Source organism: Cicer arietinum, chromosome 1 (assembly GCF_000331145.2).
Source record: "Cicer arietinum cultivar CDC Frontier isolate Library 1 chromosome 1, Cicar.CDCFrontier_v2.0, whole genome shotgun sequence".
In the NCBI taxonomy this organism is placed as follows: domain Eukaryota; kingdom Viridiplantae; phylum Streptophyta; class Magnoliopsida; order Fabales; family Fabaceae; genus Cicer; species Cicer arietinum.
The window spans coordinates 46285933-46300672 of record NC_021160.2 but is presented as its reverse complement, the minus strand read 5'-3'; the positions used below and the strand labels follow the sequence as shown (position 1 = coordinate 46300672).

At 29.2% G+C, this 14740-nt stretch overlaps 1 protein-coding gene across 2 annotated transcripts; it reads left to right on the top strand.

Moving 5' to 3' along the window:
* Nucleotides 1-3130: 3130 nt before the first annotated feature.
* On the top strand, nt 3131-8432 carry LOC101505057 (probable protein phosphatase 2C 12). 2 transcript variants are annotated; one of them, XM_012716824.3, is made up of 10 exons: nt 3131-3512; nt 3792-4056; nt 4827-4998; nt 6019-6172; nt 6258-6321; nt 6763-6870; nt 7106-7231; nt 7415-7650; nt 7734-7933; nt 8020-8432. In XM_012716824.3, exons 2-10 carry the CDS (start codon nt 3859-3861, stop codon nt 8046-8048), a joined length of 1287 nt encoding a protein of 428 aa, XP_012572278.1. In that variant the 5' UTR covers nt 3131-3512; nt 3792-3858; the 3' UTR covers nt 8049-8432. The 2 variants fall into 2 exon arrangements, with proteins under 2 accessions (XP_012572278.1, XP_004487674.1); XM_004487617.4 differs by having other exon boundaries at nt 3132-3515.
* The last annotated feature ends 6308 nt before the right edge of the window (nt 8433-14740 follow it).

Here is a 14740-nt window from a genome sequence, read left to right as displayed (position 1 = left end):
TATGGGTTTTTATCTTGATCTGAGAATAGATACAAGTGTTTTTCAATCCAAATCACATAACTTGGGTGAATGTTGTTTCATTAATGAATAATAATAATTTATAATTGTTTTTGACATGGTCACACCAAGAATCTATAGGGGAACTTAATCCTTGATTTTTCGTGGGTACAAGTATAACTTGATTGTAGTTTAAATAATAATAAGAAAAAGATCACATAACCATTGATTTTGGTTTAATATAATAATGCCTAAAACTATATATAATATAGCACAAGTTGCTGTACTAGAATACGCGTATTTAAAAGTTTGATATTTGAAGGCCACACTCCCTTCATAAGGATACATGTTTACAGCTTGCAAAAACATGCACAACTTTATGTTGTCTGGCTTGACTAGTTGGTTGAGCATCTAATACGCCTAAAAGATATATTAATCATTAATAAAAAAAATAATATCATATTCTTCGGGTCTACTCTTCATATAGTCGAGGCTTAAGCTATGATATGGAAAGCCATTGCGCCATAAAAAATTAGTCATGGTTTTTTTATCGGTTACTTTTCACAAGGTTTGATTAAGGAAAAGTGGAAAACGACACTTGGCAGAGATAAATAAAGTGGTGTACCTGATAAATAATGGAGTACTAAGTTACTAATTGATTATGCACCACATACCGTTGACTTTTTCAGAACAAGTTGATTTGGTTGATTTTTATTTGAGCCGTCACGAACCTACGTGCAATCATGACTTGCTCCAATCCAATTCATTTTTTCAATGAACTAATTAATCAAACTCAGCCCTATAATTTATGATGCTCATAAAGTTTTTTATTTATTTTATTTTTACATATCTCCCTTCATTGAGACCATCAGTTTAACGAGAAAACTTTATCCGAAAATAATAATAACTTTTCGGTTTTAAATATAATATTATTTTTTAATCGTACATTTTAATAAATATTATATATTTTATTTTATATTTATGATTGTAAGAAACACATTATAACGTGAATACTTTAATAAAATTACTATTTTATTTCTTTTATTTATAATTATTTCTTAACATATTTGTTAAATAAGTGAAAATGACATTTATTATAAAATAGAGAAGTTATAAAGATATGAATTTCTTTTTTATGAAAATAAGAAAATTAATTATATTAATTAGTTTTTTTTATTAAATATAAAATTAATTAATTATTTTTTATAATTATTTTTTTGTTTGTAAATAAAATAACAAATATTCAATATAACTATATCAATATTTATTGATCGAATTAAAATTTTAAATCTTATTCAAAATTAATGCAAATAATTGCTAGATGGATTACTACAAAGATATTGTCCAACGGCATACATTTTTTTTAAAACGGACGACATACTCATGTTAATTTGTATTGTTACATGAAAATGGATCGCTGAAAAATAAACACATGATTTCATGGCTTTTCTTCATTTGATACGTAATACGTTCATATGGCATGTGATAAGCACGCGCATGAATGAGAAATTGAGAATGACATTGGTTGGTTGATGTCATCGATTACTTGTGAATGGAGGAGGTAATTGCGGGTCTTCCAAATTGATTTCAAAGGATTAGGTTTTTTCTTTGACAAAAAGTTTAGGTTTTTTCTTTTAAGAAGAGTGATTCTGATATCTAACTCTCCATCGAAGATTGTTTTGTTCATAGTTTAAACTACTTGGTAAGTTGTCATATTAACAATTTGAATTAAATAACTTTATTGATTAACACTATTTTTAATAAATAATTTAGTTACACATGTTAATTGTTATGTATGGCATATTGTAACATGATGCATTCATTCTTTTCACATTCAATGTAATTTTTATATTATATTTTGAGTGTTTTTATTGTACGTTCACAAGTTATTTTTTATATATTTATTCTATAACTCAATAAATTCACAATTATTTTTATGAATTAAATTGTTATTTATTGATTTTTTTACTTTAAAAATGATTATTTCAAAAGAAAAGACATTATTTTATTGTTTATAAACCTTATACTAATTTTTTTATAAAGATATTTAATATTCACTATTATGAGTAATAAAAATTCAGAAAAAATTAAATTTTATTTCGCCGACACTTTTGGTAAATGATATTTAGTTATTATAATTATATAAATAATAAAAATAACTTTTTCAAAAAAAAATGAAATTATTTAACTATTAATTTAAAAATCAATTGTATTTGTATATGTTGAATTGACTCAGTATATATATTCTTTTAATTTTATATATTCTTTTAATTTTGTTACCCAACAAAATTTAAAATGAGTGGATGATATCTAATACAAGAAAAAAAAATTATACATAATAATAAGATACGGCTTTGTGCCAAAAAAATGAATTGTATTATTTTAACTCAAAATTGAATTTAGTAGATGATTAATAAATATATGAAAGTGTTTCCTAAATATATGTATAACACTTAAAAATTATAGCTAACACCGTTTATAATCTTTATTTTTTTTTAATTAATTACATTCGATAGGTGATTAATTAGACATGATATATTGTTAAATGATCATGCTATAGAGTTTCTTAAGAGTATTTATTAAAAAATTAACAAAAGGAAATAAAAGTAAAATACTGTGGAAAAAATCACAATTTTAAATTTTAATTTTAAGGAGTTGAATACACTAATTTTTAAAATTAAATTATTACTTTTAATGTATTCACAAGTACTCTTCAAACACTTGTTAGCATTTCTCATTGTTAAATTCATTCAACATTATTTTAAATGTAATTAACTATATATTTAAACATTGACTATACAAATTGTTTTTATTTTGTTGTTAAATTATATCAGAAAATAAAAAATAACACAGTTTAGTAGACATGCATTCTCAAAGTAAATAATTTTTCATTGATTTAGACCATAATTTTATCTTCATATTTAACTTGAACAATTGCTTTTATAATATTTTATAATGATAATTATAATTATATAACGAAATAATAAAATAATTCATTATTATTATAAATTACATGTTTCGACCTCAATCCACATCCTCGCTTTTATGAAATATTGTCAGCTTTTAAAAAATGTGAGTGAGTGTTTATAAAGTATCTTCGATTTTGATTTCCACATATACTTAAAATGAAATTTTTTGACGTACCAGAACACCATCCATATAAAATTAGCTTATATCGATCGTGTGAGATCCCTTAATCCGAGAACACCATCCGTGAATTTGTGATGAATTATGAGAGCCAATTTCCTTGGTGGAGCGCCGCAAGAGAATGAATACAAGTCAAAGACAGTGACATTAACCGCACCGCACGCACCCTGGCTCGTAAACGGCTCGCATCGCCGAGCCAAGTAAATAATCAAAGCATCCGTTTTGCCACGTCATTTCATCACTTCATTTATTAATCATTTTTTTATTAACTTGTCTCCATTCTCTTTCTGTCAACAAAAATCAATGGAATATTTGCACCTCAACGAACAAACGACATCGCCGTTTCACTCTTCTCTTCTCCTTCCCCCGTAGTAACATCTCTTCTCCCTTTCCATTTCACACCGCGTTTCCTTTCGTTTTATGTTTTTTTTACATCCACGACCATTGCCGTTTTTCTCGCTATTCAATTTTTCTGTCGTTTTTATATCGATCAATGTCGTCCATTAAATTTCTCTCCGTTCCATCCAACTTGTATGAATCTTCATTGCCGATGCATTGTTTCGGGATGAAAAAGGAAAAACACGATTAAGATTTTAATTTTGATTAATCAATTAATTAACGCGTGTTGTTTTTGTTTCCTTATTTAGGTTTTGATTGTGAAATGAATCATAACGTTGAGTAGTTGGAATTGAGAATTGAAGAGGGGAATGAACAATGTCTACTAAGAGTGAACACCAAACGGTTCCTCTTTCGGTTTTTTTGAAACGTGAATTGATGATTGAGAAAATTGAGAAACCTGAGATTGTTCATGGTCAAGCTTTTCAAAGCAAGAAAGGAGAGGATTTCACCTTGCTAAAGACCGAGTGCCAGAGGATGATGGGTGATGGGGTCTATACTTATTCCGTTTTTGGGGTATGTTTTAATGTTTCTCTCCTTCTGCTTTTTCAGATTCAATCATTCAGTTTATTTATTACATGTTTTAATTTGATGTATTTTGCTCATGTTCAGATTGGATTCATTTCTAACTTAAGAGAGAAGGCTTTTCAATTAAAATTAATTTATGTTTTTTCACTTGCAATTTTTTTTATATATTTTGATTAGTTTATAGTAGTAGTTATTTATGGAGAAGTTAATTCAGAAAATTCTAAAAATTGAGATGTAGAAGCTAAATTCAATTTATACAAGTAACTATTGTTTAAAATGCTTATAATAATTACATGATTACTGTTTGGAATGTTTATCATTCTGTTCTATGGTATGACTTAATGAGCGAGAGGAAAAAAAATATGATATTAAGATTATCATTGCAAGGATGGAATATGGTAACAATTTCATCTTATGGAGTTGCTACTTTTGATAGATTTACTGAGAGTACAATGTAGTTTTTTAAATGTTTTGACTTTTAGTTCATAGCTGTTTGACCTTGGTAAGAGTTTATCTAGTTGCATATTGTGTCTTACATCAATATGGAGATTTCGTCTTTCTGACATTTATTGCTCAATTGTGTGAAGTGTGAACAATTCCCCCTCTTGTTATGGTCTTTTTGTATGCACTCATCTTAGTTGGATCACAAGAAAGATTTTTAACCATTTATGCACTGAAGGCATAATTGTTTTTTTATTAGTTCATGCTTTTTGTGTTTTCCCTAGTTTCATTTGCTCACGTGGAAGTTTTACTTACAGCTATTTGATGGGCACAGTGGATCTGCTGCTGCTATTTATTCTAAGGAGAATCTTCTGAACAATGTTTTAAGTGCAATTCCTCCAGATCTTAACAGAGATGAGTGGTTAGCAGCGTTGCCTAGAGCTTTGGTTGCAGGCTTTGTAAAAACTGATAAAGATTTTCAACAGAAAGGTATGGACAATTTACTTCGTGTTTGCTTTGTCGTCTGTTAATTGTATAAGAAAATTAGTGTGCAGCAGCGGGACCTTAATGGTAATATAACCCAAAGGCATTTGTAAATATTTCTATTATTGCTGTCATATATCATCCAGCGCGTCTCTGGAGATTAGACACTTGTTCTTTTTTGAGAGCAGAGCTATCGCAATATTGCTCTTGCTATTTATTATTCTTTTGATTTTTAAAGATTTTGGTTTGATTGTAAATGTTGATGGATGAGAAATCACCTTTTCAAAGTGGGGTATTTTTTTTATAACCATATGTGTGAGGCTTTTTGCAAGCTGGTTCTAGCATTTGGTTGAGCTTCTTTGCCTGTTTTAGACTCTGGACATGAATCTTGCTAGTTAAGGCATCAGCTACAGAATTGCTTTAACAGTACAACAATGCTTTGGCTTAAGTATGCAAATCAATCAAGAAAACCAGATTTTATTGTTTTGAACAGAAGTTCCTTGATTAAAAAATCCTCGGACAGGTTTAGCAAGCAATTTATGTAGTTTCACACTTCCTTGATTAAAGCTAGTTAAGTTTGTAGGCACCTAAAAGATATAAGGATGACTTGGTAGTTAGTGTGGGGGAATTAAGGAGGGAGGGTGTTTGGTCTCCACCTCCAACATAATACTAAATATACTAACATTTGTTTGGTTGAATGAACCGTATAATTAGCTCATGATTTAAATTGTGGACACAACGCGGTTGGAGCATCAGAATAAAGCAGCAGCCACTGTTGCGTCATACTTGAACTGAGAACCACATTGGTCCCCATCAAACAACTATAGCTACAACATGACTGCGACCACGATGCCACCACAACCATAATTTAAATCATGTGCTAGTTGTCAACATATTAGAGTATTTTATGGTTGATGAAGAACATTAATTAGTAACAGAAGTTTTAAGATGGTGTGACTGAGCTGTGATTGATTGTTTTTATACTTCTGATTTAATGTTCTAAATTTTTATATTTTCTCATTACAGGACAAAAATCAGGAACAACTGTTACCTTTGTCATTATCGAAGGATGGGTTGTAACAGTTGCATCAGTTGGCGATTCCCGTTGCGTACTAGAATCTTCTGAAGGTGGGATTTATTACTTGTCAGCAGATCATCGGCTAGAAACAAATGAAGAGGAGTGAGTTGTAATTTTTTTTTGTTGAACAACTATTTGGAATTGATTCGTTGTTTTTAGCCTCACCCTTCTTTTTCACTTTCATCAGGAGGGTTCGTATCACTTCTAGTGGGGGCGAGGTTGGCCGTTTAAATACAGGGGGAGGAGCAGAGGTACATTTCCTTTTATTGTTTCCTTTTTAACCCGTATGGTTTTGTTCCACAACAATCTTCTAGACCCCACTCCCTACCAAAAAGAGAGAAAAAAGGACAGCTTGTTCATATATCTGATGCCTTCAGTAATAATTTAATTTTTGGTACGTGATGCTTGCCACGTTAAACTACATAATCAGAGATTAAGAGTAATGCGATTCTCTGAATCATACCGTGGTAAACTGAGAGGCGGTGTGTATACTTGTTGATTACATAAAACCATATCAAACTAACAGTATAGTACTCATTGCATTTCATTAAAACTTTTTACAATCTTTTTTAGAAACTGTTGTTTAGATAATAGGTAACTATCTCCCTATGTATTTTACCAATACTCTTTAAAACAAATTTCCATTTGAGTTAATAACACTAATATGCCTAACTGGATTAGTGATATTTTAGGTTGGTCCTTTGAGATGTTGGCCTGGTGGCTTGTGCCTTTCACGATCTATCGGAGATATGGATATTGGTGAATTTGTTGTCCCTGTACCATATGTAAAACAAGTGAAGGTTAGTCATTATGTCTATACTCAATCTTACATATGCAGTGGCCCGTGGTTGACTTATGTTCATTACTTTTCATTTGCGTTCATGTATAGTTTGTTCTTAGCAAGTGTTTCTGCTAACCAAATTGTTTCAGACACTGAGGATCAAATGATTTAATTCTTATGAGGGGTTAATAAAGTTTTTTCGTTATGTGTGCATATTTTTCAATGAACAGTTTAATTTATTTCTGTCAATTCAGCTGTCCACTGGTGGAGGTCGGCTTGTTATCTGCAGTGATGGTGTTTGGGATGCTTTACCTGCAGAAGTGGCCCTTGATTGTTGCCGTGGCATGTCAGCGGAGTCTGCTGCACCACTGATTGTAAAAGTGAGATAAACCTACACCATTTGTATCGCATAATGTTCTTTTTGTGTGGGCTGTTTTAATGTTGGGTGTAATAGTAATCTCTGACTTCAACATCTTAAGTTACCTTGTTTGCATTAGTGTCATTGAGTCGGATGAAACTATGAATTGTGCATTTATTCTCTCTTCTCTTTCTGTTGTCTTCAGGAAGCTTTACAAGCAAAGGGGCTTAGAGATGATACAACCTGTATCGTTGTTGATATATTACCTCAGGAGAAGCCACCTGCTCCTGTGCCACATCAAAAGAAGCCAGCAGTAAAAGGAATGCTCAAGGCAATGTTTCGTAAAAAGACTTCTGAATCATCTTATATTGACAAAGAATACTTGGAGCCAGATGTAGTAGTGGAGCTGTATGAGGAAGGCTCTGCTATGCTCTCAGAGAGGTTTAGTTTTGTAATAGCTGTTGTCAAAGTTAGCAACTCGCTCTCTAGTTTTTTTGACAATAGAATGCTTGTTTAAAATGCAGGTTGGATACAAAATATCCACTCTGCAACATGTTCAAGTTGTTCATATGTGCAGTATGTCAAGTAGAAATAAAACCCGGAGAGGGTATTTCAGTACACGAGGGTGCATCCAACCCTCGAAAATTGCGCCCTTGGGATGGACCTTTCCTTTGCTTTAGTTGCCGGGAGAAGAAAGAAGCCATGGAAGGGAAAAGATCTCTAGGTATTTTGACGACTCCTTTTCATTTCTGTCCATCTTCCTTTAATGTATCCCTAATGTAATTCATTATTTGGGTCTTTTGATTTCAGATAGACTTAGCAGCGGAAGTGACGAATGAACTCTCATGTATATTTGCATTTTGTGAGAGTGATCAAAATTGTTCATATATGACGACGGAAAGTTCAAACCTCCTAGCAACATTGACTCCCTTGTATTATCACGGGCTTTATGGATCTATTTTGGAATGCCTCATGAAAATACATATGAAAACCAACAGCAGCTTGGTAGAAGAATTCTAACTTGGAAAGTATGGAATGGCAACCATCCAAGTGTACGTTGTGAAAGGTTGAGTTATAAGTGGCAGTGCACACAACAGGAGGAAATGGGAGTTTATTCATTCTTTTTTACATATTTCTTTTTCTGGGATCCGTTTATTGTATATATATGTGGATCCTTCGGAATCACATTTATATAGACCTTTAATGAAAGTGGTCTTCTACAATTTGTAATGTGATATAGGGAGTTTAATTACTATCCATAGATCAATTATTCTGTAGAGTAGATGTGTGTGTACCTTTTGAAAGAAAATGAAGGGATTTCCAACTTGACTTGAAAAGTAAATAATCAAAAAGAAGTTTTTAATTAGAAATGGCTTATAAATCTGAATTTCATAACTATTCAAATTCGAAATGAACTGAAATTAATTTCACATAAATTTTTCTAAATTGTTTCTATATTATTCAGACTTGGTAGATTTTCTATTCTACCTTAAGTAAACGTAATTCCTATCAGTACAGAAATATTGATATTTTGGTGATGTATATATTCTTTTGGTTTTAAAAGAGAAATTGAGAAGAGATAAAGTGGTGAGAGAGTTTGAAAAGGGAGAAAGAGGTTAAATATATATAGAAGATTTGATGTGTTGTTTGATTTAGGAGGAAGAAAAGATAAATAAATGTGTATTTTTAAAAAGACTAAATTATCTTTTTAAACCTTTCATAAAACTCAAATCATGTTGAATTTTTATTAATTTATTTTAAGCAATTAAATTTAAAAAACAGATTTAATAAATTTATTTTTGGTTTGACATTAATAAATTAATTTAAGATAATTAAACTAATTATTAAAACCACCACAGACCTAGGAACAAAAAATATAATAAAACCAAGGAAAATTTGAAGACCAAAGCTATGCATAGAAACAAAATAATGGTGAGAAAAGGGTATTAAATGGAAAGTGAGTAAATTTAAGCATTTTTTCGCACATCAGAGAAGACAGGGAAAGTTGTTGGCTCCCACCATGATCTTATCTCTTTTCTCTACTTCTTGGCATTCAAACAAGAAAGATCGTCTCAATCTCTTCTCTTTTTCTCTTAACTATGTCTTTCTTTTTTATTTCTCTCAAAACAAACAAAGACTAAAAGAGAGTAGTTTTTTTTTTGTTATAAAAAAATTGATTTTTTACTCAAAATATAAATTTTTTATTTTTATTTTTATAATCTTATAAGAGATGATAAATTTCACTACAATTAATTCATACAACTTTGAGATATTGAATTCGAATCCGGAACAAAGCGTTGAATCTTCTACGTGTTGTCTACGTAGTAAAAAAAAAAGAATGAGAGGAGAGAAAAGACAATTAAAAAGAAATAAGGAAATATGAGAGTCCATGGAAATTTATATCATAAGAAAAAAACTTTTACCTACTATAAATCCATTAAAATGTATAAACTTTCATGAAATTCATTTTTGAAAATAATCAATTCAAATTTGAAAGTATTTGAATACCACAAAACTTTTTATAAATTGGCAAAAGTATTGATTGAATATCCTAAATTTCTACACTTTGTTTAAAAACTACAAACAATCTTAATCGAATATTTCAAGACTTATTTTAATTACTTTAAAATCTTAATTGAATATTTCAAAAAAAAATCATAAAAAAAAATTAAATAAAAAATTTAAAATTATTCCAAATCCTAATTCAATTCTGACTTATGGAATATTATATGAATAAAGTTTAGAAATGGGCATAAACAAAACCTTACTATTAGGACTAATAATGTCATCACGAACACAAAAGTCAATATGTTAGGTCCGATTCCCATAGTAATATTATAGATTAGTATTAGTTTGTCTCCATTTAGTCATGGTTTGCTTTCAAAGCACTATGGGCATACTACCATCATGCATGCACGATTATTAATCTTATCTTCCTATTGTTTTAGACTAATTGTTTGCTTATACACACTTGGATCCTTCTCATCTGCATGGAAATCGTGTTTTCCAGTCAAACTCATTCATTTATTCTTGTCATTCTTGATTTTTCTTAACACAACAAATTAGATTATTCATTTTAGGTCATTTTTATGATTTACAGTTAAAAATTTTATGCATGCATAACAATCTATTGAAATGAACAATTTTTAAGATATGTTCGAGAGTTTAAAAATGAAGGAGAGGTGAGAGTTTTTTTTTTTAAAAAAAAAAAAAAAGAAAGAAATGATGGAGTCTAAATTGAATGGATGATTAATTTTCTTTATATATAATACAAAATCTCTTAAATTCAAAAAACTCAAAATTGAATAATTTTAGAAGGTTTAAATAAATTCTTCAAATCTTTTATCTTTATATAATAATATCAAGATAAAAAAAAATATATTAATTCTATGAATTCTTTTTTCATTCTATATAAAAAATTCTCTCAAATAAGATGGATATTTTTTTTTTGTCTCTCCTCTCCTCTTCCCAAGGCTCTTCTCTCCCCTTCAAACTCTCAACGAAAGCCTAGAAACAAGTCAAAATTTATTTATTTACAATTTATAAATATAAAATTATATCGTAATTTTAATAAATTTAAATTTAAGAATGGTTATAGAGTTATTTTTTAGCTGCTTGTTATGGTCAATATGAAATTTTGGTCTCCCATTTTTTTCTCCATAATTTTGATCTCTCTTATTTTAAATATTTCAATTATTTTCTCCACCCTTAAGTTTATCTCAATTTTAATATCATGAGTATGATCTCATGTATATGTTGAAGTCACATCGTTTTTGTTTTGTTTTGAATTTACTTGATTAAAACAAATTTAATAATTTTTGAAATGTAATTATTCTTTTAAGAAAATAACTTTAAAATCCTAGAAGGGAACAAGATGAACCCTAAAATCCCTAAACTGAAACACAACCCCGATTGTCATCTTCCTCCTTTCCTTGTTTTTTTCTTCTTCCAATATACTTCTATGTGCGATTCACTCACATGTACAGGAATATGGACACGTGTGAAGGAAATAAGAGTGGAAAAAAATGACTATTGTGTATGATTGGAGTCACTCATGGGAGAGGTAGAAATGATTAAGAAGACTTCAAAAATTATTTTGATATGTTTAGAGGTTTGTTCCGAATTAATTGTCTTTAAAAGTAATTTAACTTGAAATTAACATTAATTTATAATTTTTATCTTTAAATATAATCTTCATAATTAAATATATTGTCTAATTTATTTTCACGTAAATATATTTAAATATAAACTATTTTATTTTAAATTTATTTTTAACTAAAATCAAATTAATTTTATAAAATTAATTGAATCAATATTTGTTATCCTACAATCAAATACACATTAAGGTGCGGCTAAATATTGAACTATATACTATTATATATACGTTTCAAACTTAATTATAATAATATGTAGCAATATTGGTAAGACTTTAATTAGATATTCAAAACAGTTTAAGGATATATGATCATTTCAAACTTAATATTTCAATTCGGCCATAGAAATTGTTGACATTTTCTATACTAAATAATTTAATGTTTCAACAGGACTAAATTAATTTAAGAATTGTTTCCTTCTTTGATGGAAAATTTGACAATATAAAAATGAAATGCAAGAGTGTCGGTGAGTAAGCAAGTGTGGTTTAATTAATTAATTAATCAGAAATTAAGTTGGATGGTACCAAACGTCAACTTGAACGGCAAGGGTAAGTGCTTTGTTGTGGGGGGTGTAATTAATATGGCTGCCAACCAGCCCAAATCTACGCGTTAAAGCTTTTTGGCACTTTCTCATTCCCGCGTTCTTTTCCTTAATGGGACCTACTTCTTTATCTTTCTTCAACACATTTCGATTTCCGGTGAGAAAATAAATAGTTAATCCAAATTTAAAGACGTATTTCTATCAAATATATATTTGATACTCATATTTTATGAATGTCTGTAGATATATGCATTAAGGTGCGGCTAAATATTGAACTATATACTATTATATATACGTTTCAAACTTAATTATAATAATATGTAGCAATATTGGTAAGACTTTAATTAGATATTCAAAACAGTTTAAGGATATATGATCATTTCAAACTTAATATTTCAATTCGGCCATAGAAATTGTTGACATTTTCTATACTAAATAATTTAATGTTTCAACAGGACTAAATTAATTTAAGAATTGTTTCCTTCTTTGATGGAAAATTTGACAATATAAAAATGAAATGCAAGAGTGTCGGTGAGTAAGCAAGTGTGGTTTAATTAATTAATTAATCAGAAATTAAGTTGGATGGTACCAAACGTCAACTTGAACGGCAAGGGTAAGTGCTTTGTTGTGGGGGGTGTAATTAATATGGCTGCCAACCAGCCCAAATCTACGCGTTAAAGCTTTTTGGCACTTTCTCATTCCCGCGTTCTTTTCCTTAATGGGACCTACTTCTTTATCTTTCTTCAACACATTTCGATTTCCGGTGAGAAAATAAATAGTTAATCCAAATTTAAAGACGTATTTCTATCAAATATATATTTGATACTCATATTTTATGAATGTCTGTAGATATATGTTTCAGAAATATTATTTTCATTTTTAAAATAATTTATTTGAATATGTAGATATATGTTATGTTATATAAAAGAAAAAATAAATAAAAATGTAAGAAAAGTTTTATAAAATATTATGAGAATTATCTCTTTACGATAGAAATCATATTTATTATAGATGATAATATTGGATAAAAAATAATAAAAAGTACTTTTAAATTATTGACTTTACATAATTATAAATTATTTTAATGATATTTTTGTTAATGTTCAAACACATAAACTAAAATATTTTATAAAAATTATAATATATATATATATATATATATAATGAAACCTCTCTTTGTTTTCACTATATAATTTTTTTAATAAATAATTTGCTTACATATTTAAATCATATGGTATCCGGCGGTGGAACGTACAATAATTTCATTTGATCTCACATTTGTCATTGCACAAGGAAAAATAAATAATAGTTAGGAAAAAATAGCAACTCTAATCGTCAAACATGCGTATTGCTAGTTGATTTTTCTAGTGCGGCTCATTGATAAGCCACCGTTTCTCTATGAAATTAAAATATAAAAGCAAAAACGTATTTGAGGTGTTATATTATTGTCATTGAAGACCTTGGACCATACATGGCCAAGTTTTAAAAAGTCATAGGTTAGGTTTGTAATCGTTTGATTATCATATAAGACCATGTAACATGCATGGCCAAGTTTTAAAAAGTCATAGGTTAGCGTGTGATCGTTTGATTATCGTAGAAGAACTTGTAACATGCATGACCGAGTTTAATACTATCACATTCATGTTGAATTTGTGATTGTTTAATTATCATTGAAGACCTCATATCATACTTGGTCGAGTTTAAAATGTCATGGATTAGGTTTGTGATAGTTTAATTATCACAAGCCCATTGGAGACCTTAGACCACACTTGGTTGAGTTTAAAATGTCATAGATTAAGTTTGTGAGCCATATACTTTTGATTGTTTAATTATCACATATTTGATTTGTGATTGATTAAGTTTAATCATCACAAGCCATTAGATTGGTATGTTTATTTAGGTTTTATCCTAGTTTAAGAGTTATTCCAACTCAGTCTCGATAAGAATCTGCTATGAACTTTCCTTGATTTGAGAAGAAGTTGTTACTAATAGATCCATTGTGACTCAGATTGGACGACGAATGACAAAGTTCCCTTGAGACTAGAGTGAATTGTTGTTTTTAGGGTTCGGTGATCATTGTTGATGTATAGTTATCAGTTACCATTTTGAGTAACGTTAGTCTTTACTCCTTAAGTCTTCAATTGTCACATCAGGTTAAATCTTTATTCCTTAACTGATATTTTCAAGTTGAAGACACTCCTTCAAACCTTGAAAATCTCAAATACTCTACATTAATCGCCAACTTTAGTTTTGAAAAGATTTATGTTTTAGCCTTTTCAAGGTGCAACCAATTGAGTCCTCAATTGCTCACCAATGAACAATCATTCCAAATAAATAAGACACCACATTTGATATTTTATTTCTCAAAGATTCAATCACACATGAAGTTGAATCAGAAAAAAAAAAAAAAAAGTAATTTATCTTAATGTTTTTTTGAATGAATGAAAATGTTCACTAGAAATGAAGAAATAAGTTAGTATTTAAGAGATATGGTTCAATTATAAAAGGACAAACAAATACAAGAAAAATAGTTGATTTGTAATTGAAAAAAATCGACTCTACGGTACGCATAGATCGACTAACAAAATCTATAAGTCGATATATTCATAAATATTATGATAATTTAATTTTATATATTATATAAATTAAATTATCATAACTTTTTTTGTATAATATTTATTATATTATTACTTTAAAAAATAAATTTTTTTATTACAACAATTTATAGCATCCCATCATTTAAATCTCCGGATCCATTCCTGAATGCTAATTAACCCGTGAGCCATAATTAATTTCATTAAGCTTCGTGTGTGCGCGCGCGCGCGCGCACACACAC